General features: G+C 45.0%; 1 protein-coding gene across 3 annotated transcripts in view; it reads right to left on the bottom strand.

Moving 5' to 3' along the window:
- Tmem218 (transmembrane protein 218) overlaps positions 1-24,855 on the bottom strand; it is a 29,435-nt gene extending 4,580 nt beyond the window's left edge. Inside the window, exons 1-4 of one of the 3 annotated variants that reach the window (XM_057767623.1) lie at positions 24,728-24,855; positions 2,227-2,303; positions 996-1,106; positions 94-196 (exon numbers count right to left, since the gene is read on the bottom strand). In XM_057767623.1, the coding sequence (XP_057623606.1) occupies positions 94-196; positions 996-1,105 (213 nt within the window). In that variant the 5' untranslated portion in view covers position 1,106; positions 2,227-2,303; positions 24,728-24,855. Of the gene's footprint in view, positions 1-93; positions 197-995; positions 1,107-2,226; positions 2,304-10,498; positions 10,641-24,727 lie in introns of those variants that run through there. The other 2 variants (XM_057767622.1, XM_057767621.1) reach the window with 2 other exon arrangements.
- Between the last annotated feature and the right edge of the window lie 1,418 nt (positions 24,856-26,273).

Below are 26,273 nucleotides of genomic sequence, written 5' to 3'. Positions count from 1 at the left end.
CAACACCCTGGGAACCCCACCATTGTTTGAACAGGTCTCAGGGCAGGATGGGGAAAACCGCGAATAGGGGCAAAAGTGAACCACTAGCCTTACCTTCATTTCCACCTCTGGGGCTGGGAATTCACTGGCTCGAGGGAAAAGCAATAGAACTGCAGTGATGATCAGAGCACCCAGGAAGACGAAGACGATGGAGAACCTGGGGACAGAGACCTGAGTATCAAAAGCACTGACGACAGTCAACTTTTCATCATCTGGGCCTGCGCTGGCTCCTCCCTAGGGTCAATGTGTTTCAGTCCCTTAAGGTCCACAAAGTCCTCCACCCCGAAGCCGTGCTTCCTAGACGGGTACCAGCTGGAAACATCCCTATTTGTTCCTGGTAATTCCAAATTCCTAACAATGGGAATTCATAGTTTTCTGCACACAGTGTGTGTGCTCACAAGTGTGCGTGTTCACAAACACGCCCCTCACCATCCCTACACACCTTTGTTCTTTTCAGATCAGAACCCCTCAGTAAACAGTGTAGCTCTCCATTTACTGCTGATATGACCCCCCAGAGAGCGCATCTCTAGTGTCTCTAGGGTTAGGTTTTGGCCCGAACAGAGGGCCAGGCCAACTCTCTGTAACTTCCGTGTCCCTGGGCCCAGGCTGGAGCCTTAGGGACTGGACCAGGCACGTGTCATAAATCTGAACAATTAAACCAAACTTCCACCTATAGCTCCCAAGGACCTCAACAGCAGCCAAAGCAGATTTTCCTGTCACCTCTGGTCTCCCTCCTCCCCTCCACAGTTAGAACTGAGACTCACTCCCGTCCTCCCACCTCCACCTGAGCATAAATAACACAGTTAGCGATTATGATAAGAGGTTAAAATGCAACTCATTCAAACTGCCAGTAATTACAAAAATGATCTTCTGAATTCTAAATGTTTAATGAGCGTCAGCGATTTTCGCCTCTAATTGCTTTTACCTAGGACTCCAGGCTGGAGAGAATGCCTTACCTAGCTATCCCAGAGGCTCTGGATAACAGCACACACAGCAGCAGCACCAACACCCAGATCAGAGCAAGGAGGAACACGCCAGCACCCACTCCCAGCACCATGCCAGTCATCCTAGGGGGCAGAGAGCAGATTAGCCTCTGGCTGGACCATGCCCCCTCGTGTGTGCCTAGCGTTCAATGACACAGAAAGCCTAACTCTACGAGGAATCCTGATGGCCAGTATGTCTGGAGGCTCACTCATGATGGGTCTTTAATTTTAAGGTATGTCCAGGCCCAGAGTCCCTTAATGAAAACCGGGAATGTAGAGCCCAGAGCTTTCTTTGTGCAGGAATAGGGGTGGGGGACCTGGGGGCTGGGATGAGGCTGCGGTCTGCTCTCGGGTTGTCATTTCAAATCTGGTCTCTTCTGCTCCACTCTGACTTCTACTCAAGCCCACATTAGAAATCTTAGCTCTCTCCATTCACAAATACTAACCCGGGGCTCTCAGAAGGCTGCAGAGCCAATGCAGAAGCAGAAACTTCGGCTAAACCTGAGGAATGAACTTAGACCCAGCAGACAATCACAAGGCAGAATTTTCCACTCTGTGTCAAGTTCTTATTCGCAGAAGGAAGAAAACTCCCAGTCCCTGAAAGATGTCACGCTTTGGGGCACTTACGATATGCTATATGCTTTACCAGACCTGGCGTGTTCAGTCATGGCAATCAGAAACATACTATTACATGTGAGCGATACAAGAGGCAAGTCAGTCTTGGTTTCCTAGTTGAGGCTCACAACAAGAGGGATTTTCTCTCAGTTCTCGAGACCACAGGGACAACAGAAGCGTCTGCAGGGTGACACCCCCCCAACAGAAGCGTCTGCAGGGTGATACACGCCCCCAACAGAAGTGTCTGCAGGGTGACACCCCTATAGGATCTAAAGGAAGATGCTTCCTCGTTTCTGGTAGCTCCAAGATTTCCCTGGCTTGTGTCTCCTGTCTCCACATGACACCTCCCCATCTTCTTGTCTGCCCGTTATCACTAGACAAAGTCCTTAATCACACATGCAAAGATCCGTGTGCCAAGTAAAATCACATTTGCAGGCACTGGAAGTTAGGTGTGGACATCTTTTGGTGGGCTCTATTCACTCCACTAATGAGGGAATGCCATCTAGAGCACCTCCTCGAGTTTCCTTCTCAGTATCAGAGACAAATCTTGAGAAGACAGAGTCTTCCTTAGCTTTCTGGGTTTCTTTACCTGGTGATTTAAACACAATGGAAATAGATTGAGTTGTTCCGTTGTAAGCTTACTGGAAACGAGGTTCCGAGCATGAACTGGAAAAAAGAAAAAGAAAAGAAAAGAAGTTTATTTAATCACCACTGTGCTGTGACCACTGTGGAAAACATTGTGCTCCTAGTTCGGATGACAAAGGTAAAAAAGATACAACGCCTAGCAGAAGCTGATGGTCTATTAGGGCACAATGTGATGCAAACAGCTACTTATGCTATGGTCTTATTTGCAGCAGAAGCAAAGCCTATCACGAGCTGAGATGGTGAGAAGGTTAAGGGATAAGCCAGTGCTAGCACACTTGGGAAGGAATCAGTGGCAGGATGGTGGAGCAGAGGGAGCGCCCACTTGCCTCTGTCCTTCCTCGGCAGAGTCCTGTGAGTACCATGTCAGTAACTGTGGCGGGGAAGTACTTCCCTGTCTCTGGGACTTGGTATTTGCTGTTTCCACAGGCAGGATTCAACCATCAGGCCCCAGCAAGGCACCTGTTATTTGGTTACTTGTGTGTCTGGGTTGGCCTCTCCTCATTGTTGATATTGTAGCTTCATCAGAAGAACATCATCCTCGGAGAGCCCGTCCCTGACATCCCATCTACAGTAACTCTCAAAAGAGTCTCAGTCAGTCAGTCTCTCTCTCTCTCTTTAAGAGCATTCTTCACCAAGTATAGGTAATAACGCAGGCTCTCGCATGCCAGGCAAATACTCTACTGCTGAACTATCGCCCCAGCCTCCGCGGCTACCACTTCTATTAATTTGTTTACAAGTTCAATTTCTGTCTCTCTTATTAAGATAATAAACCACCTGAGGGCAGAAACTGTTCTTTTCCCTCCCTGCTATCCCCATTTTTCAGGATAAAGATTATGTGCAACAAATATTTGCTGAGGAATAAGTGAAGCCATCTGGCCAGTCTACAAAATTCATAAGGTCATAACAAGGTGGAGAAAGATGATGGGAACCACTGGCTAACACACTGCACCGGGCTGGCGAGGGGAGAGCCTCACAAAACGGTGGAAGTGATGGCAAACCTCAATATGTAAGATGGCAGCATTCTAAAGTGCTCTGAATTTAATGTACATCCAAAGCCTGATGGGCAGGCAGGGGCTGAGCTCAAAGTCCACAGTGGCCCGAGTGGAGATGTAAAAGTAGCTCTTTACAAAAGTGACAGAAAATCCAATGAGAGGATGGGACCTGAATGTGGAAAAGACATACAAGGCAGACACTAGCAAAGGGAAAGGAGGAAATGGGAGCAATGACAATGAACACAGAGTTCTGGTCTTGCGGGATGAGTTCTGGAGATCGGCTTCCCAGTAAAGTAAACACCGAGCTCTACCGAACTCATGCTTCAAATGCTTAGGATGGGAAACTTCATCTTGTGTGGTCTGCCACAGGTGGGTAAAACAAAATGAAAAGTAAGCTAGTGGAGCAACATTAGTAACAAGAAAATATATGTAAAGATATGAAAATATAAAAAAAACAGTTTTGGAAGGAATAATTTAGCCAAAAAAGATGTAACCAGGAAAAAATATGGACATAATGAAAAAGACTCCGCAAGTGTACAGGCAAAACAGACAAAAGCACCACAACACTAACTAGCAAACTGAAATGAATGCATTTTACTATTATTTCAGAAATAGATCAGAGGAAAAAATGAGAATAAACTTTATACAGTGAATAGCTGAATGGCCAAGATATGTAAAGGTCCTCAGCCACCAAAAAAATACAAACAGAACCAAACAAAATATCTCCATGTATCTAGCAAATAGCCAAAAAGTCACTGGCAGTCTGTAAAGATGTAGAGCATTAGGGACACAATCAGTCATACAAATGACAGTATAAAGCAATACAAATGAGTAAATTACAATCACATCTGACGATGTAGGTGAACTTCACAAGCATTATGTGAGGGACAGAGTAAAAAGTTCCTGGTAGACTCCAATTATATTATGTTCAAAAACAGGTCCAACTGCTCCAGCATATCTCGAATGACAGGATGGGGCATGGATGATAAAACTGGTTTTTGACGTGGGCGATGGATACCTGACTTTGTAACTTCGGTAATCAGTATCTAGCCACAGATACTTGGGGCTCATGCCATTTTCTGTTGTCTTACACTTAGCTATAAAACCCTTTTGTGAAATGATTCAACCGTCACTGGATGGTTAATTAAATCAAGACTGTTACCTTTTTAATTTTTTAAGTGAAACATAGTATTTAAAAGGTATAGATTCTTTTTAAAAATAAAGAAATGGTATAGATTCTTTATGACACATGAATCTGCACAGACACACATAACGCATTCCAGACAGCAGAACATTATGCCTGGGCATTTCATCTTCTTTGGAGGGGGTCGTGGGCATGAGGGGCTGATGTAAAACAGACTGGTCATGAGATAGCTCTTTGAAGCTGAGTGATAGGTGAGTAGCTGTTGGCTTCACTATTTTCTAAACATTTGAATGGAGCTCAAACTTGTAGAGTAAAAATATGTATGCATATGCATACATGTATAAGTATGATTTAATACAACAAATATTTGCGAAATTTTTCATAGCTAAAATTATGCAACTTCATGAAGAGGCCTTTTAAAAGTACCTGGACAGTGGGATAAAGCAGGCCGTGTAGAGAAGTAACTCATACTTTTAGATGAGTTGGCTTAATTAAAAAAAAAAAATCTCAATTTTTCTTTAACATAAAAATTCAGTGCAATTCTAACCAAAATCCAAAAATACCTTTTTAAGGAACTGGAAAATGAATCCTAAATTCACACAGGAGAGTAAAGAGCCGAGAATAGCCAACACCACTCTGAGAACTAGGAATGGCAATGTGCCTTTCTTGTCACCAACTGCCGCAGACACATTATGAAACAAGGTAATTAAAACAGTGGGACAAAGACACATGGACCACTAGCGGGGAACTGGAAGCCCAGACTCAGATCTGTGCACTCATGAGAACTTCATACTCCCGAGGAAGAAGATGGCTTCGTGGCCCGGTGTGTGAAGGGTTTCACGGTGGTGGTAACACAAACGATTACCTAACCAGAGGACAATCAAACGCGACCTCTACTCTGCAGCATGTGCAGAAGTCGATTTTGAGTGGAAGTAATTCAAAATGAAACAGCATATGCTTAAATATATGAATGTTCAGGCTGATTCCGCGAGAATACATAATGAAGTACAGTAGCCAGATGCTTGCACCTAAACTTAGAATCACCACAAGTGTGAAAGCGCTGCAGGCAGACGATGCAGGTATGTTGTGCTGGCAACTCAAATACCACGAGCTGTGCTGCCCTTCAGTTACACGAGCTTTCTAGACTGAGGAACAAGTCTTGTTAAAGTTCCAAACCACAGATCAGTATAATTCTCCCTTGATTTACATTCCTGGAAATTACACTTTATTAAACTGTGCCAAAAATTACATTATGTTAACACACACACAAAAAAAATGGAGTTAGGTTCTAGGCCCAGATAATTATGAAATGAGAACACTGGAAGGTTGCACAAGCTGCAATTCTTTGTCTGAGGACTGTTCCAACATCACACACCTAACATTCTCAGCTCTCTGGTGTATTCCAACCACAATAATAGCTAAATATGGCCTCACAAATCCTCAAATGTCCCCGAGGGACATGCATCTCCTTTGAAAAGTTCACACAAAATTCTAAAAACTCTTATATAAGCAGACACAAATGAGGAAATTCTCTGTAATTTCAATAGCAAAGTGGGAGGGGAAAAGCTACACACCTGACAGGTGGATTTACTATATTCTCACAATGAACACTTAAATGAATGGACTTGCTCTACATACACTGAATCCATCTCAAAAGCAGCGCTGAGTGACAGAAGCAAGTGGCAAACCAGGAACAGTGGCCTGTGTCTATAACACCAGCACTTGGGGGAAACTGAGGCAGGAAGTGCTCTAGTAGTTCCAGGCCAGGGAGGCCTATCTAAAACAAACACAGACGCAAATGCACATGGACAAATATGTAAGTATATAAATAACTGTTCTTTCTTTTCCCTCTCCCGACGACAGTGCTCAGAATGCTCCAGCAGCACATGAAATACTGTCGTAGGCTTTCCTACAATAGAGCCCTAACAAAACCAGGCTGTTTGGAGCCCCTGGCAACAGTTGACCTCTGTACCAAGAAGGCAGGGAAAGCACTAAATCCGAATGCGGTCCAAGGTTCCTGCTGTACGACCTCAAGTCCGCATGAGATCGTCTGAGACAAAGACATACGCCAGCAGGGCCTACCCTGGTTCCACGTGTGCTAAGCGTTTCCGTGACATGATCAAGTGTGCTTCCTTATTGAGAAGCAGGAAATCGGGAAAGTGTTGAAAGCCTAAGCGCAGAGTCGGAAAGTGAAATAAATATGGAGCTTTTTTAAGCAATAAAAATCAAAGCTCTAGGGGGGAAACATAAGTAAATACACAGAAACTGTAAACTGAAATCCAAAGCGTACGGTTTATATTTTAAACTTAAAAGAATAATCTCCAGCCAGGCGTGGTAGTGCACGCCTTAAATCCCAGCACTCGGGAGGCAGAGGCATATGTATTAAGAGTATAATGGTGTGGGTACTGCATAGGGAGACAGTTCAATTAGTAAAGCGCTTGCCCTGGAAGCAGGAGGACTTGAGTTAGATCACAGAACCCATGTGAAAAATGATCTAATTCCAGTGTTGGAAAGGCAGAGACAGGAGGCTCCCCGAGCCTTCTGGCCAGCTAGTCTGGCTGAGTTAAACGCTCGGTCAATAAAAAACATGGTCTCAAATGACAGAGCTCTTGAGGGTAACTCCTGCTTCCACATGTGCACTCATGCAAGTGCACCAACCCGGAAGACACGCTAAAACACAACAACAAAGAGAAGTGAGCACAAACTATACACAACAATCCTGGTGTCTCTGGGAGGGAGGAGGAAAGCAGGATGGGACGAGCAAAGGATGGAAGGGATTTTTAATTATTTGTGATGCTTTGTTTCTTTAAAATAAAAACCATAGGGCTGGAGAGATGGCTCAGAGGTTAAGAGCACTGGCTGCTCTTCCAGAGGTCCTGAGTTCAATTCCCAGCGACCACATGGTGGCTCACATCCATCTGTGCTGAGATCTGGCGCCCTCCTCAGGCGTGAGGGCATACATCGAGGCAGAATGTTGTATACATAATAAATAAATAAATCTTAAAAAAAAATAAAAAAATAAAAATAAAAACCATAAGCAGAATGCCAGAATGCTAATATTTACTAATCTGGCTGGTAGGCACAACATTTTTATTATATTATATTACCCAAATCAGAGATTTCAACAACCCCTAATTTTAAAACATTTGGGAGATCTTTTTTTTTTTTTTTAATTTTCAGGTTTTTTTTTAATTTAATGTGCATTGATGTTTTTTCTGAATATATGTCTCTGTAAAGATTTAGATTCCCTGGAACTGGAGTTACAGACTCCAGTGAGCTGCCATGTGGGTGCTGGGAATAGAATCCAGGTCTTCTGGAAGATCAGTCACTGCTTTTAACCACTGAGTTATCTCTCCAGTCCGAAGAAATTAAGCAAAGACTTCTTAGTTTTTAAAAAGTAACTGAAAGCTTGGTCTAGTGGCTTCAGGTCAATAACCCGAGTTATGTGGGTGGCTGAAGAATAATTAATTTCCAGCTCAAGGCCCACGTGAGCAACGTGGTAGGGCTGTTTGAAAATGAAGTTACCAAAAAAGGAAAAAAGGAGGGGAGGGTAAGGGGAGGAAGAGTGACAGACAGAGCTCTTGCTTAGAACCAGTTCCCCTTATCAGGGTGTGCATGATTTAGGGACAGAGACTGGCGAGTGATCAGTTCAGACACTACTGAAATCCTTCAGATAAGAAAACTTGTCTCGCCAGGTGGCGGTGGCGCACACCTTTCATCCCAGCACTCAGAGGCAGAAGCAGGCACATCTCTGTGAGTTTGGAAGCCAGCCTGGTCTACACAGTGAGTTCCAGGACAGCCAGGGCTACACAGAGAAAGCCTGTCTTGAAAAGGCAAAACCAAAACCGAACACACAAAGAACACTTGTCTTAGCTGTGGAAATGGAAAGGGGCCAAAAGGTACATCAGAAGCGACCAGTGTGACTGGCTGAGCTGGTGGGGCCGCCTCGAAGGAAATGTCTAGCTAGGATTAACTGCTCTGCTCTGGACACCATACAATAACCTGTAGACATGAGCAAACTTATCACCTAGAAGCTGGTAACACCAGAAATGCTGATCTTCTATCCACACTGATATGATGAGCACAGGTGACATCGAGTTACACAGATGGTGTAGGGATAAACAGCTTCAGACACTTCTAAAATGAAGGTCATTGTTTCATAAGCAAATTATACCTTCTCTTGGGGGTTCTTTTAGAGTTTTTATTGATGTGGTGTGTGGGTGGGTGGGTGTGATATTTGTGCAGGTGTGAACCCAGGGTCTCATGCATGCTTGTGTGTGTGACGTCTGTGCAGGTGTGAACCCAGGGTCTCATGCATGCTCGTGTGTGTGACGTCTGTGCAAGTGTGAACCCAGGGTCTCATGCATGCTGGTGTGTGTGACGTCTGTGCAGGTGTGAACCCAGGGTCTCATGCATGTTTGTGTGTGTGACGTCTGTGCAGGTGTGAACCCAGGGTCTCATGCATGCTTGTGTGTGTGACGTCTGTGCAGGTGTGAACCCAGGGTCTCATGCATGCTTGTGTGTGTGACATCTCTGCAGGTGTCTATTGAGGCCGAAGAGGGCATGAAATTCCCTGAAACTGGAGTTACAGGAGGTTTTAAGTCTGGGAACTGGGCTCAGCTCTCTGGAAGAGCAGCTGATCCTCTCTCAGCTCCAATGTCCTTCTTATCCCCCTGCATCCATCTCCCCAATGCTAAGATTAGAGGTGTATGAGCCACTCCCTGTTCATGGGGTGCTGAAGACAGAACCCAGGGCCTCATGCATCCCCAAGCCTTTTTTGTTAGTGAGATTTGATCAAAACAAAAATGTTTATTTACTTAAGATTCAGAATATTATTCAGATTTTCTTGGAGAGCTGATGGCTTAGCCAACACAGTTTTAATAGTGAATTCATTTGAATCAGGTAGCTTAGAGTAGGAAAAGTTATCTATGTACATTTAAATGCCTTGCCTAGCAGCTGACAAAAACAAGTCAAGGCCAGGGATTCTGTTGTTTTTCTCCCTATAATGGAGGCTATAAGGTCTATTGCTGTCAAATTTCTCCAGACCCTGCCTACATGTGTCCTGCACTCTTCCTTCATCCAAGGTTGGGTCTCCATGCCCTTTCACCAGTTCTCAGGGAAAACTGAAAGTCCTGCACCCAGAGCTCGTAAGATGGAAACTACAGCGCTCCCCACCAGGCTGAGAATCTTAAGGGAGACACCTAGGTCTGTCACAGGACAACTCCCTGTTCGTGGAGATTAAGGCTTCTGGTGGATGATACCTTAACCCGTACCCCAATTTTCAGAACCAAGTCCTTAAAAACAACAGGTTACTTGACAGGATTGCCTTTCTGGAGAAATCCTTTGCGATTCTCCTTGGTTTTCTGCTTGTTTTGTTTTTATTGCTGTTGTTTTAAGATAGGGTTTCCTTATGTAACAGCCCTGGTTGCCCTGGAACTCAATTTGTAGAGTTGACTGGCCTCAAACTCACAGAGATCCGGACACTACAGCCTTCTGAGTGCTGAGACTGAAGCTGTGTGCAGCTACACCTCGCTTCCCTTTTAGTTCTTTGTTGTTTATTCCAAACCTTCAAAAGGAGTTAGAATGGCCAGGTGTAGTGGCACACACCTCTCATGTTAGCATTCAAAAGGCTGGGGCAGGAGGATCACAAGTTTGAGGCCAGCCTGGGATGTACACCAAGATCATCCCAAAATCAACAAACCGAAGAGACTGAGTGTTGACATTTTTTCTACTTTAAAAACTTCGGCCTCGTTTGGGCTTTAAAACATTAGGTTAATGCCTCCATTTTTGTTGGTCAAGTCACACGCAAGACTGGGGAAGACCAACGCCAGGTCGCCTAAAGACCACCAAGATGACACCTGACTGTAGAAAGAGGGTGTTCCACTATCCCTAGGGGATCCTGCCCGTTTTCCAGGGCAGTCCGCTGGTCGCACTACACAGCAGCTCCCCGCAGCGGAGCTGGGAACCCTGGGATCCGAGCAGCAATCCCAGGCCCGCCGCCAGGGTGGCCTGCGGGGGTCCGCGCACCTCCCGCCCTCGCCTTCCCGGCCTCCGCGGCCGGCCGAGCATTTGGTCCTCACCAGGCCTTCAGGTCCCTTACCCGGGTTTACATCTCGCACTCCATTCAGCTCTCCGGGGCTTTGGTCTACTTTGGACGAATCACAAGTAGGGTTTCATTTAGAATATTTACGATAGACCAATCAAACTCGCTCTTTCAGCACTTAGCTTCCTCCTCGTTAGCTTACGTTTGCGGTGGCTCCGGGCAACGCAAAGCGTGGTGGGTGGTGAACACGTCGGTCTCCTTTACGCCCTCCGATTGGGCTGTCATGCACTGTCCTCAGTTTTGATTGGATAGCAATGTTTGTCAATCACGTCTCCTTAACCACTAAACCCTCGGACAACAACCGGAGGATCGTTTTTTAGCTTCTCGCTGTACGTGTTTAGATTGCCCGGCCCCGCGGTGGAGCAGCTGCGTCGGTGCTTCTGGAGGTGCGGAGAGCTGTTCCGCTGTCTAGACACCAGCTTACTGTCCCTCCGTCTGTTGAAAAGCCAGTCCTCAATCTGTGGGTGGGGCCCAGGATTGCTAACATCTCTCCTGAATTGAGTCCGGATCACTAGCTGAAATAACATCATGTTCTGTATCATTACCTGGCCTTGTTTTGTTTTTGGGTTTTTTTTTTTTTTGTTTGTTTGTTTGTTTGGTCGTTGTTCTTCCCTTAGCTTTTGACACGTACCAAACTAAGGATCAGTGAAACCAAGAGACAGACTGGGGAAAGAGGTCCGAGGTCAAATAAACCCTTTTCATTATTGCCACGCCATCCAGGCAGCTGATCCGCACTTAGAGAGGAGTGTCTTCCCTAACTGCCACCCAGAATTTGTCAAGATTTTGTACCCAGGCTACATAGTTTCTTTGATCAAAAGATCAGGTCAGTGAAAGGAAACGGCAAAGTTGGCATCCTCCACTGTGGAAGCAGGAAGGAAAAACAGACAATAACCAAAAGCAATACCAGATTTGGGAAATGTGGCCCTTGAACCTATGTCCTTAGACAAAATATGGAAACATTAAGAAACCAGTTGTTCTGTCTAAATCTGATTTAGTGCATGCGATCCTCCACCCCCAGTCCCCAGCCCTCCAGTCTCACTATGTCCTGGAAAGAAGGAACCTCTCAAATGTGTAAATTCATTTGTTCTGCTATTGATAGAGTTCGAGGCCAGCTTGGTCTACAGAGCAAGTTCAAGACCAAAAGTACTACACGGAGAAGAAATCCTGTCTCAAAATAAACAGAAAAACAAACAACAAAACAAAACCTTTTTCCTTTTGATACCAAATTAAAAGAAAATTCCTTGAAATTTTTGTAGATATTTTCTCAAAAGAAAAATCCTCTGTCACAGGGAATTCAAGTCTGTATGACCGTAAGTAAAGTGTAATTGCCACACAGTGTGTTTGTTTGTTTTTATGTTGGCTGTGCCTAGTTTCCCTGCAATAACAACAGCTGGGTTGTAACACAGATCATGGGGTCATAGCTTAAAATACTTCTGGGAACCTGAGGGAAAAGTTGATTGTTTTACCTTAAATATCTCCAGTAAGGCCATCTGGTATACCTATAGTATAAATGCTGAGGAAGCTGAGGCAGAAGGATCTCAATTATCAGAGCAGCCTGAGTTACCTGGCAAGTGTGAGGCCAGTCAGGACCTTATCTGAGACTATCTCAATAAAACAGCACAAAATGATGCTGATAACGAATCAGGTCCAACTGGCTATTGGAGCTGAGCGGACTTCAGAAGTCATGCATTATTAGTTTATCTCAGATTGACACAGATTAAGTTACTTCTTTTCTAAAATCACACATTCAATGGACAGAGAAAGTTCTAGAAGCATGTTCATCGGTACAGCATTTCTCCCAACTACATCATTTCCTTTCTCAGGCAGAGTTTACCTCATTTAGGCTGATGCTGGTGTTAGTCAGCTTTCTGTAAACTGGCAGCGTAGAAAATTCATCAAAATTTCTATACTTTTTATCCCATGTCTCATTCAAAAACTTATACTGTACAGCATTATCAATATATTAGACATTTAGACTTTATTTCAGAGATTTTGAATTGCATTCTCTTTTTCATTTTTTTCCCCTCACTTTTCAAAAAGCATATGGCCAGTCACTATGCTAGTCAGCTTTCCAAGGCTGAGACAAAAGAGGGAGACAGCGGTCCCTTGGTCTGGAAGCCCATGGCAACACTTCATGGTGGGATCATATGATAGAGCCCAGCTGCTCACTGTGCCATTGCCAGGAAACAAAGAAGGAGGAGCTCCCCCCCTCCCCAGCCTCTTGAAGGGCACACCCCTTTCTCACAGTGACTTAACTTCCTTTTCGTCACTCCTGTGTCCTAAAGGTTCTACAACCTCCCAAAAGCCCCATGAGTTGAGGGCCATATGAGCAGCCATCATGAGAGATTTTATCCTCACTTCTTTCCCCCTAAAATCATTTCAATCCTTTCTCTTTCAACCAAGGAACTTAGAGGTGCAGGACTTCTCCAGCTAGAGATGGTTAAGGGAGGTAAGGATGATTGGAAGAGCTTAAAACACACGCTTTTAACCCTGAAGTCCATAGGTAGCCGTGTGTATGGAAGGCAGAAGGGAGGTCCATAGATCTGCTGGACTTGTGTGGCTTAGTGAGGCAGATGTGGGATAGTTGTAGCTTTTGTATAAATTGAAAGGAAGTCCATGACCCCAAGCATATTTGAAATCATAGATGCTTCTGGGGAGAGACTATTCGGATGTGTAACATTGGAGACTGACCCAGATTCCCCAATCTGTCAGGCCTTGCTGGCTTTAAGTGAGGGCTCTGTGCCTGCTCACATCAGCCCATTCAAGTTTTACCCTCTCTGCCACTCAGAGGCGATAAAAATTCATCAGACTTACAGAATGGTTGAACTCAGATGGTGATAAAATCCCAGTATAATTCTCTCCAAAGAATGTTCTGATTAATAGAAACTGCAGAGGAACTAATTTTATGAAAATAGCAAATGGGATTGTTTCAGTTGAAGCGAGCCGAGAGAGTTGGTGCTGACGCCAAGCAGGAAGATACAAACAGCCCCATTGTGTGGAGCTGACGGCTCCAATCCTGCCGCTTATTTATTAAATGTCTTTCCGCTGTAAATTATTAAGCTTGGATTTGGGGAGATGTGGGAGCTGACAGAATAAGACAATAGAACAGAAAGCAGACCTGGATCCCTTCCTTCAGTCTTCTTTCAAGCATTGTGTTCTGTGAAAAGCCTTGCCCCCCTCCTCACCCACCCACCAGGGTTGGAGAAGGAGGATGATTCTCTCTTCTGAGAGCTCAGACACGGATGAGACAAGCAACTTGCTTTTGATTTAGGAATTATTTGCTAGTCCTTACAAATCGGAACGGTTCTCAGAGAAAACTCAACCTGTCGGCTCAACAACTGGGTGGCAGATATTTTGTCTCTTCTCTAAAGTGTTGTTCTTACCCAGACAAAGGAGAGCTTGGCCAGCCTTAACAAAAGGAAACACCACACTAAATATTTTAGGACACAGAGCAGCCGTATATAGTTCATGTGTCTTAGCTGGTAGTTGGGAAGGCCTTTTTCATATTAGGAGGGAGCGCCAAGGTTTATTTTATTTTTTTATTTTTTTGGTTTTTCGAGCCAGGGTTTCTCTGTGGCTTTGGAGCCTGTCCTGGAACTAGCTCTGTAGACCAGGCTGGTCTCGATCTCACAGAGATCCGCCTGCCTCTGCCTCCCGAGTGCTGGGATTAAAGGCGTGCGCCACCACGCAAGGTTTATTTTTTAAAGCCAAAGAGTAGGGCAAGGAAAGGAAGTTGAATTCTGACTGTGTTTGTCTCCATTTGAGAAGCTGGCATTCTGGTGAAGAGGGGAGTACTGGATTTATATGAATCTTAGGTGCAGCTTTTACTCTCTGCCTTCTGGACCACACAACGGAGGGGTGTGGCTATGTTTCTTGGCCAGATACCACCTACTGACCCCTCCAGGGCTAGCAATCTGCCTGAGCTTGATCGCTCATCCCTTACGGCATTCACTTCGTGTTACTGTGAACTTTGTGCTGTTTTGGAAAGTGAGATTAATGAACAGACAAAATCACAAAACTCTCATTTTAGTAGGCAGAGCCAGGTAATCAACAAATACACCCACAGCTGAAGTCTTTAAGTGACATGAAGATACAAAGTAGAGGGAAGAGACAATGAGTGATGAAGGCGCATGGTGGATGGCCACCAAGGAAGATTCCACCGAGGAAGTAATAATCTGAAGAAAGTGAGCAGATAAACTACCAGGGGAAGACCTCAGGGCTAAACAAGCATCAGAGTCCCGTAGAAGGGAGGGTGATGGGGGCTCCTCATTGCTGGACTTCACCAGGAAGCATAAACATTTTTCTGAATGGTATGGGAGACTGGAGCAGTTTTGAGCAGGCAAATAACATGATCTGACTGTCCCATGCAACATCCAGAACGTCTTGTGGTTACTACAGCCCCTGCTAGGAAGGACTCTTCTCAGAACCCAAGCCCCGCACCAGGTTTTAATGATTCTTCCTGGGAGAAGGCTCAATCTTACATCTCACCCCGTGGGGCAGGCAGAGTTTCTTTGTAGGATTATGATTAAATGGAGGTTGATATCCCTTTGCTCTAAAAATTAGCAAGAGGACATAAAACCATCTGGACCTGGAGAGATGATTCAACTCTTGCTGCTCTTCTGGAGGTCCTGAGTTCTGTTCTCAGCACACGTATTGGCTGGCTGAGGAGGTTCATGGATGTCTGGAACTCTGACTCTAAGCCATTGGTTCTGTCTTTGGCTGCCACTGGCACGCACACAGAGACACAGGCCCATACATATAGATGCAAATTTACTTTTTTTTTTTTTTTGGTTTTTTTCAAGACAGGGTTTCTCTGTAGCTTTGGAGCCTGTCCTGGAACTCCCTTTATAGGCCAGGCTGGCCTCGAACTCACAGAGATCCGCCTGCCTCTGCCTCCCGAGTGCTGGGATTAAAGGCGTGCGCCAACGCCCGGCTTAGATGCAAATTTAAAAAACAATTTTTTTAAAAAAACAGACAACAAGCAAAAGAATATGAATCTATGAGTCCCAGCTTTTGCAGTCCAGGCATCTTGTCTGGGGGACAGATATTAACTGGTTGGCCAGAGGAGGAATCTGTGAGTTCTGCTATTCTCAACTTCTGTAAATCATGTGTGTAGAGGGCTGGAGGAGAGACACAACTCCAAGCTCCCGCTGGGAGGACATGCAGAAAGCCCAGTCCAAGCCTGCAGAGGCACATTTGGTGGGTTGGGGGAAGAAAATTCAAAATGCTCTTTATGGAAAAGAGTAAGAGTATTGGAAGAATCAGGGAGTTTCCAATTTCCAAGTCCCCAGATGTCTTGACATGGTTATGGCCCATGACAGGCCTGGGCTCCACCGTTCCCCCACACACTTGAGAAGCGGCTGAAGACGATCAGGTCCAGCTGCTGTCAGTCACATCAGCCACCACAGGTTGTCTGTCCTATCAGGGCCTTTCAGAAAGGTTCAGGCTCAGTCTTGAGTGGTGGGTCCATCTTTCTTGAGGTCTTTAAAATACAGAGTGAGATTTTCCTGTGGCTTGCAGCAGTCAAGTGGAAAAACTTCACAGATTGGTCACGTCCAGGATGGAAAGGACAAATAGTTAGAATTCAGACCTAAAGCTAAAGGAGGGTCGAGACTGTAGTTCTGACCAGGTTTGGGGGTTTCCTGCCCGAAACCCTAGGATATGGGAGACGAAAGCAAGAGGGTTGCCCATGAGCCCAAGACCAGAATGGTTTCATAGTGATACCCCATGACAAAACCAAAACAATGTACTTCTCTTTAAAAATTATTGAGTCAAGGATAGTGGCACATGCCATTAATCCTAGAAATTGAGAGGCGGAGGCAAGCAGATCTCTGGGAAGCCAGAGAGATTTACATAATGGATTCAAGACCAGCCAGGGCTGTTTAGTGAGACCTTGTCTCAAATTTTTTTTTTCTTGCAACTATTTATTTGTTGGGGTGGGGCACCACAGCACACTTGTAGATGTCACTCGTAGATGTCAGAGGACAGCTTTCATGTGTCAGTTCTCTCCTTACACACGACAGTCCCAGGGACTGAACTCAGACCACCAGCCTTGGTAGCCAGCATCTTTACCCCCTGAGCCACCACACTGGTTCAAAAGAATGTGGTCTCACAAATACACCATTTTTGTTTATTTATTTTGAGCTGAGAGAGCCACCATGAGGAGCAGAAAGAAGTCTTGATGATTTCAGTTTTGGCTAACCTTTGGGCTATCACACCAAAGTGGTCCCCATATGAAGTTACACAAACTCAGGGTCCTGAAGGCAGTAGATGGATTTAAACTTAATCTAACCAGCAAATGATGATAAACAGACCCACTGATTGCTAAATATGTGCCTGGCTAAAGCAGTTAAATAAGGAGTTACTGGTTGTGTAGTGGGAAACACAGAGAACACTGGGGAATGATGAAGGGCAAGGAATAAGGGCACTGAAGAAATTGAAACCATGCTCCTGAAAGACAAAGAAATACAGTGTGAAACTCAAGGTGTTATAGTGAGGGCTGAGAGGGAGCGCTGTTCACTGAGTGGTCAAGACTCCCTGAACCCTCTGTTGGCAAGCTTCACATACTGCCTGACTCCATGACTGTGTTTTGACCTAAGGAATACAGGCCTGGCCAAATGCATTCCGCACGCCAGGCAACTTATGGCACTATGGTAGAAACTGGGGAGCCAGAGATAGAACATATTTCCACATCTTTCACATTATATTGTGGAGGAAACACAAAAAAAGCAAATCTACCTCCGTGGCAAATCTAGGGTGTTTGGGAGGTATAAAGCAGGAAGGTGGAGGAGCAGGGGACATGACCTTTCTGGACGATTGCAGATTAGGCAGCCTGCAGGAACACACATCCACATCTGGTGGTGTAACATGGCTAAGCAGGTGATGGGCCAGGACCTAGGCATGTCTGTAGTGTGGGTGTGCTGAGGTTGAAATTGAGGGAGCTTGGAGAGCAGGCATAGGGGTCTGGGGGCAGCTTGTGTGATGTAAAGAATTTGGACAGTATCTCACAGATGCCAGTGAGGCCTCGGCTGAAAGGCAAGCAATTACAAGGGCAGGTATTTAGTCTAGACATATTTCCCATAAATCTCTTATGAGATCATTTGACTTCTGCCTGAATATATTCAGGTTTGGGGCGTTCTCAGTTCCCCAAAGCTGCCCATTTACTGTTGCATGCCTATCCTAGAAAGCTGTTTCTTACACGGAGCCAAATTTTGCCTCCTCAAGATTCCTACTCATTTGAGTCTCATTTTGCCATTTGTAGCAACACACAGAAGGCCATTTTAAAAATACATGAAGGTAACTGTCAATCTTTCCCTTAGTTTTCAGTTTCCAACTTTCCACAGGGCTCCCGCACTCTGAGTGTATTTCGTCGTTCCTTTCCTCCAGTCTCAGGGATCTGGATGGACTGGGGCTTGACAGTATGTCTTTCGGAGTCTGGTGCTGGGTGTTGCTTCAAAAGCTCTGAAAGGCCGAGACCATATTGATGCTTTTACGGCTGCCTTTGACCTGGAGTCCATTTGGTCATCAGTGATTCTGGGATCCTCAGTTTGATACCTTCTGACTAACCAAAGTGGCCATGGCTTTCAGCTCCTTGACTGCTGTCAATCCTTGCCATAATTGGTCTGTGTAATTATTTTTGAAATCTAAATATAGAAATTAATGCTTATTTGATTTGTATCTTGTTAGTCTGAGCTCAGTTTTCCAGCCTAGTAGACTCATTTGGAAAGTCTTGATTCTCATTCCTCTGAGATTCGTGGGTCTCCTTTCACCTTTGATAAATGTTCTCTGAATGTTTTAATCCAAGTCTCTAAAAATATTGCCTAGAACTCGGTAGCACTGGAGATCTTCTCCAGTCCTAGTTAGTGTTCAGACCGCTTCAGTTTTACCTAATGACCCATTTTACAACATTATTTATAATACTGAAGATTTATTAAATAGTGTGTTGGAATCCTTGAAGATTTATGAACTATCCTGCTAAAGTCAAGATGCAATGTTTGGTGTTTCCTCCCACCGGAATCAATAAACGTACCGCAGCTTGCTCTGACCTTCACTATTGAATACGTCCTCCAACTCTGGTAATGAACCACAGCCGTTCCTTGAGTCTCAGCCACGGACTTGTCTCCGCTTTGAATTTCTCATCTGATTTCAGATGCCCAGTTCCGCCATGACCTTTCTGGCATTTCTGTCTTGCCATGAATCTCACTGGATCTCACTCCTTCTGCCACATTCTTGGCCTCCGTTCTTTTGTCGTGGCTCTGTGACCTACTGCATCTGGCTGCTCACTTTAACTCCAATTCTGGCAGTCACTCTCCATCTCTCCTTCCCAGAGCCTGGAGTGTAGTTGAAGAGAGCGTGCTAACTCATTATATACTATATTATTTACAAATGGTTGGTCACTTGAATGTGCTAAGTGTTCTGAGTTTGGAGACAGAATTGAATGGAGAAATTCAAGAATGTTAGGAGGAATGTCTTTTTCTGGGTCTTTTTTTTTTTTTTTTTTAAGCAAAAGAAGACACTTCTTTGAACTGAAAAGGGGGAGTGCAGGTGGGACTTCCTGTGGCGTTTCCTATCATTGGCTCCAAAGCTGCCTATCTTAAAAGAACTACCTTGTCTGTGCCATCTAGTGGTTACCACCAGAAGCCTTACCCGCCTCAAGGAGAGAGCAATTTAACGCCATTTCCAACTTAAGCACCATATCTACAGGGCGTGAAATTAGTTCCAGCAAGCAGCAAATTTGCTGCTAATAAAAATATTTAGCGATTCACTTGTCTTTAAATCAGCAGCAGAATATTCTTTTACTTGCATCAGTGCCTGTTTCTCCCAATTCTAATATTTGATAATCAAGCTAGAGTTGTTTAGCTTAAAGCTGTAATACCACAAGCTCTCCAGCTCTGCAGAAATCAGAGTTTCTGGAACAGGCCTTCCTATTTTCTTTGATGGGAAGTAGCCCTGTATGTTCCTTGAATCATGGAGACAGAGCTGTGTCACTGATTTGAGGGTCTTAGAAATAACTAACCATGCTCTTCCCTCTGCCAACATTTGCTCCGATGTCATTGGACACAGAGAGTCTGGGGTGCCCTGAGAAGCCATGGCTTCTGTTTCATGTTTAAACACATTTTGCTCTGTCTCAGTGCCAAACTCATTTAGCTTTAGTACCTATTTCTTTTCATGAGAGTTTCCCAAACCCTGCACATGTATCAGAATACTAAAACAGTTTTTTCATTAATCCAACAATATTTATTGGACATATACCATGAGCAACCATTGTTCTATGTCCTCTTTTGAATCAGAAGTGTTTCAAGGAGCTCAGTGTGATTTGGGGGCCGTGCTGGTGACAGCTCTGCCATGTGTTGCTGAAAGGTGTTACATCGACTCACATGGTCTTCTTTCTCCATTTTGAGCTTATAAAGGAACAAAGGACATCCTCAGTCCTTCCCTGGCCTCTGAGTAGATCACGTGCTTCTGAACCCAAATAAGCTAAAGGGAGAGTCTGGTGGGTTCTGGGGATCCTCTTCTGTCCCACACGGACCCAATTTTGATCATCCTTACAAAATACATGGCAGCTTCAACTGCAAACTACTGCCTCCTCCTCATGAGGTTTAGAATTGAAACAGTTTCTCCTCCTTCTCCTTTCCCTCCCTCCTCTTCCTCCTCTTCTTTCTTCTTCTTCATTGAAAGAGGGATCCAGTCAGGGTTGGTAGCAGGGAATTACAATCAGAAACTTGAGATAAACATCCAGTCAACACTAACCTTATGGGTGGAGGTACTGATAGAGGGGATTGGAAAAACTGAATGATGTCTGGCAGTAGCCAAAAGACCAACAAGGAGGCTCAGAACTGGGAAAAGCAAAGGAGGACTCATGGCTGGGAACCAGTACATGCATGGTATTCATGACCCTCTCTCTCAGGTTCATGACTCAATTAGAGCCCTTCTCCCCCTCCTGACATCAGCTTCTTCAACTGTCATAGTGAACTTGATTTTCCACCCATGCTGCTCACAATACACTAGAAATCGGAGTGACAATGACCTTGAAGGGCAGTGAGGACTCACCAGAGATAGCTGTGATACACATGTGTTTTTCTCCGGGTATACAGCCCAAGTGCCCACTTACTCTGGATGTTATAAAATCCCCAAGCCTGCATTAGTCTCAAAATCTCAAATATCTGTGGCTCAGTGAGGGTCTACTTAAGTCCCCAACCCTTAAAACCTTGGTCATTTTCTTGAAGCTAGAGTAATAGGAGTCAGAATGTGTGAATTATTTAAGAAATGCCACATGGCATTTGACGAATAAGCTGTAGCCATCAAGTACTTAAACAAGACCTAGAATCAAGATGAGGAAAAAAGTAAAACCAAATGATGTAGTAATTAAAACTTGACATAAAGCCAGGTTTGATGACATATACCTGTAATCTGGCACTTGAGGGGTGGGGGGCTGAGAATGAGGAGTTAAAGGACATTCTCACTACGTAGAGATGGAGGCCAGCCTCGACTACATAGGATCCTGGTTCAATATGAATGAATGAATGAATGAATGAATGAATGAATGAATACATAAGGAAGAAGGAAAATGGAAATAAAAAAATTTCGGGTTGAAGGAATGGCTCAGAACACTGTTCTTCTAGGGGTTCTGAGTTCAATTTCTAGCAATCACATAGTGGCACACAACCATCTATAGTGGATCTGATGCCCTCTTCTGGCATAAAGGTGGACATGCAGATAGAGCACTCATACCTATAATAAATAAGCAAATCTTTAAAAAGAAAGAAAAGAAATAAAACATTTCTTCAACTCTGGTCTTGTCTTTCTTACATGCTAGTTACCTCTGGAACAAACACTGAAGGAAAGCAGGGGACAAGGGGGAAGTGTGCTGACCATTGCTGAGAACAAGTAAAGGGGGGGGGCAGCCTATGGCCACTAGGAAGCAGGAAACACAGGGAGCCAGGCAAAGAGAGATAGAAAGATTGGAGAGAAAGGAGGGAGCTGGCAGATAGAAACGTCGGGGCTCTGTGAATCTCTGCAACCAAGAGACATAGACCACAGTGCTGGAGTAAGCATGAAGGAATTGGAACACAACTATAGGACCTGAACTGGGGGAGCCTGGCCCGACTGCACCCTTCCGGCTGCCCTCCCAGTGCCCTCTGGCTCAGCTGTTCGTTTCTCTGCTTCCCCTTCAGAAGCTTTGTGCCCACAGCTACTGCACAAGCAAGAAGTCTCAGGTGTAAAACGCTCTGCCGACAGGCGCCAGATTCTATCAGAAGGCCAGCAGCTTCTGAGCATAGTTGACTCGAGTGATTTAATTCCCATCTTTTTCTGGAGCATTTCTTCTAACGCCATTAACCACAGGCCATGATTAGGTTTCCCGGGCTCTCCTTCATGTGATGTACATGCTAGCTCGACTTTTAGCAGCTCCTCTGTCAAGTCCTGATGCTCTGACCTTAAGAGGTGGCTAACTCCAAACCTAGCCTGAGTGGAGCACATGACTATGGGTTCACAGTCCAAAAACCCTTCCCAAGTGAAAAGAAGGGTGCTGAGAGGCATTCAGTTCCTTTGCACCTTCAGAAGATGTAGGGAGCGTGATGGTTCATAGATCTGCTGAGTCATCTGTGAAAAGGTTAGCTTGAAACTTCCTTAGAATCCTTATCCCGGAGGTGGAGATCCATGAGTTTACTTTATTCTCTACAGAAACCTTAACCCTATCTAGCATCCCGGGGATGGATAATTGCAGTCAGCACCGCACCCATGTACCAAGGGGAGGTGACAGTAGAGTCAGGGACAGTGAAGAATGCTTCTGTTGGGACACTCACATTCCAGAACGGGGGTGGGGGGGGCATTTGCAGAGCATCAAAGTGAAAAACAGAAACGACTTTCCTTAAGGGGAGCACAGTGTCCTGGTAAGCGGGCAGGCGCTCATGTGAACTGACTGGGTCTAACCCTGCCTCTACCCCTTCCTGGCCCAATCACTTCAGGCATGTTTCTTAGTCTCTGTGCTTGATTTCTTCATCTGGAAAATTAGGAAACGGTAACCACCCAAGCCTCTGTTTGGAAAAGGGAAACCCTAGAAAGCGATTGACCCATGACAAATGCTTGCAAAAACCTTTCAAATGGGGGACATTCTAGCAATATAGACTTCCCCTTGTTTATTGTAAAACTTAGATAAGGGGAAGTCACTGCAGCTATGGGTTGCGCTTAGTGGGCCTGTGGGCCATGCTCTTCGCCACTCTGGCTGCTCCCTTAGAGGAATTCCCCAAGCAGTCACCACAAAGCAAGATTTCTCAGTTTTGCCACTATTAACATTTTTAATCAGGATAAATTGTTGTGGGAGCTGCCATTTACATGGTACATGGTTTAGCAGAAATGTTGGTGCCTATCACTAGAAATCTGTAATGACTTGGGACAGCAATGTGATAACCATAATTATTTCATGAATGTAGAGGGCAAAAATCACCATTCTAAACTTGTCTGACTTCCTGAAGTTCAGGTAAGAACTTCCTGTAGGCAACTGCTTCTTCTGTGTTCTTCAGGAAGAGAGCATCTGAAGCTGGTGGTGACACACGCCTCTGGTTTCATCACTGGGGAGATGTAGGCAGAAGGACCAGAAGTGTAAAGTCATCCTCTACTACATGTCATGTTTGAGGACCCTTTGGGCTGCACAAGACCCTCAGAACTTTGGTTTTGAAAAGACTTCCTTCATGTTAATCAAAATTCTTCCTGAGGGGCTGGAGAAATGGCTCAGCAGTTGCGAGCATTGGCTACTTCTGCTTGTTTGAAATAGAATGGCCCCCATAGGCCTTATTTGAATGTTTGGTCCCTAACTGGAACTCTTTGGGAAGGATTAGGAGTTGTGGTCTTGTTGGAGAAGGTGTGTCACTGGGAGCAGGCTTTGAGGTTTATTCCTGTTTTTTTTTTTTTTTTTTTTTTTTTTTTCGGTTCTTCGAGACAGGGTTTCTCTGTAGCTTTGGTACCCGTCCCGGAACTAGCTCTTGTAGACCAGGCTGGCCTCAAACTCCCAGAGATCTGCCTGCCTCTGCCTCCTGAGTGCTGGGATTAAAGACGTGCGCCACCACCGCCTGGCTCCTGGTTATTTTTTGAGGTTTATTCCTGCTTTTTATTTGAGGTTTATTCCTGGTTTTTATTTGAGCTTTATTCCTGGTTTTTATTTGAGGCTATTCCTGGTTAGTTCCTCCCTCCCCCTGCTGCATGTTTACAGTCTCAATCTGGGAGCTTTCAGCTCCTGCTCCAGCACCATGTCTCCCTGCTTGCTGCCATTGCTCACAGTCATGATGCATGGACTCTGCTACCTTCTGGAACTGTGGACCCCAAAGTAAATGCTTTCCTTCATAAGTTGCCTTTGTCATGGTATATTGTCCACAGCAATAAAAAAAGTAACTAAGATACAACCCTTCCAGAGGATTTTGGTTCAATTCCTAGCACCCACGTGGCAGCTCACATCTGCCTATAACTCTAGTCCCAAGGTATCCAATGCTAGATTCTTCTGGTCCCCTTTGGCATCATACACATACAGTACACAGACATACATGTAGGAAAAATACTTATACACAGAAAATAAAAGTAAATAAAATCTCAAAAAAATAAATTCATCCCGAAAGCCAGGTGTGGTAGGGCATTCCTATCACCTAACACTCTGGAAACTGAGGACTACAAGTTTGAGGCTAACCTGTGCTACACAGTAGGACCTTGCCTCAGAAAAAAAGAAAGATGGGGTTGGGGAGGAAGATGGGAGGGTCAAACTGGACATGGCTCTCCTTTCTTCCCCTGTAGTCTGGACTTGCCTCCTAGACTCATGACTGCGGCACCTCTTGTTAATGCCCAGCTCTGCCACCCTGCCCCTCCCACTCACACGGCTGCTGTCGCTCTTATCTCTCTCTGTCAAGGCCTTCACTTCTGTCTACACATGGGGTCCACAGCTTTATTTCTTAACACTGATCAGTGCTTGAGTTACTCCCACTAAGCTACTGGCCTTTTTCAAAAGGTTTTTTCACCATCATGTTTCTAGGAAAAAGAAATAACCATACCTACTAATACTTGAGAGCACTTGCTGTGTGCAAGGCAGCATCTGGTAGGTCCACTCTTTCCCTCAGTATCTGACACTGTGCATTCTGGCTACCCCACCCACCCCACCCCATCCCACCCGACCCCACCCCATCCCACCCGACCCCACCCCACCCCACATCTCCATTGGACTTACTTTTCCAAGCCAACGGTCCTTCTTGAACTTTTTTTTTTTGGACAGGCCTTATGCATCCCAGGCTGGCTTTGAAAATGGAGGCTATCACCTCGAGGGCTCGGATTACATGCCTGGTTTATGCGGTGCTGGGAAGTAGTCCATGATTTCCTGCGTGCCAGGCCAGCTGGGCTGCATCCGCTGCCCCCAGTTCTTCTCCTTCCCTAGCTCTCGAGGCTGTGATCTGTCTCTGATGTTGGCTGGAGACGTCTCCTTCCTCGGATTGTGATTTCTCGGGGCTTCCCTTTGATTGACAGAGAGCGGAAAGACTGATGGGAGTGATTTCTAAGACCTCCGCAGATGCTGGAATCTTTCCCATTCCGAATCCTCTCAGCCAGCTGCTGTCAGAGTACAGATCCTTCACAACTAACAGAGACAGGCCGCAGAGACACGTCCTTCCATCCCCACCCCTAGCCCCACTCCCAGCAGGCCTGTCCTTCCGAGGACTCAGCTTCACTATGCACACTCATGTGAAGCCAGAATGCCTCAATTTGTTGGCTGTTGGGTGTGCTCTCTGCTTCCAATTCCTCTGTTGTCTATGTAGATCCCCAAATCTGTCTTACACACAGCGTCTCTCAAATAGCTCTTATTTTCCTTATTTTTGTCCCTACAACCACTGTTCTAACTCAGGCTTCCTCCTTAACTTTGTGGGGTTTTTGTTGTTGTTGTTGTTTGTTTGTTTGTGTTTGTTTTGTTTGAGATAGGTCTCACTGTGTATTTCTGATTGGTCTGGAACTTGCTATGTAGGCCAGGATGGTCATGAACTCAGAGATTTGCCTCCCTTTGCTTGCGGAGTGCTGGAATTAAAGGTGTGTGCTCCCATGTCTGATCTTCATTAATTTTAAATCCAGCTGTTCTCTTAGCAACATTATATAGCTCCAATGCTTGATGCCTTCCCCTCCCCAGTCTTTGACAGCATCATTGCTTTCTTCGTCTGGAGAATAATAACTTAAATCTCGTACTCATTACACACAGATGTGTGTATACTGCTTCTTAAAAACTTAATATTTGTGCATTGAAATTCTCCTTAGTTTTCTATATACCCATCCCTGTCTGCTCCAACAATCTCTAAGAGAACTATAAAGTACCCTCACTTTGGTCATGGTGTTTTTGGGGGGGATTTTATCAGTTCCCCATCAGTGTAGTTCGGCTTGAAGCTCTACCACTGCCATCTTAGTGCTACCATCAAGCCAGTCATCTGAGTGCCAGTCTTTGGGGAATCCCTTGTATGCTTCTCCTAAAGGAGCCTCTGACTTCTTGGGCCTTCAGTCTCCCCTGTCCCCCTTCCCCGCTTCCCTGTCTACCTCTCTATCCCTCCCTTTCTCCCCCTTTTCCTGTTCCCCCTACTGTGTGTGTGTGTTTTTGAGCAGTGGATCTATGATTTATAAGAGATAAATATTTTCTAGTACTTGCACTTTTGAAAATGTCTGTGTTGAACTTTATAACTTGACTCATAATTTGTCAAGATATAGAAATACTACTTAAAGGTCATTTTGCCTCATATTTTAAA

The sequence above is a fragment of the Chionomys nivalis genome, chromosome 4, assembly GCF_950005125.1.
Source record: "Chionomys nivalis chromosome 4, mChiNiv1.1, whole genome shotgun sequence".
Lineage (NCBI taxonomy): Eukaryota > Metazoa > Chordata > Mammalia > Rodentia > Cricetidae > Chionomys > Chionomys nivalis.
Note: the sequence above shows the minus strand (reverse complement) of the source record. Positions and strands in the feature narration are given on the sequence as shown.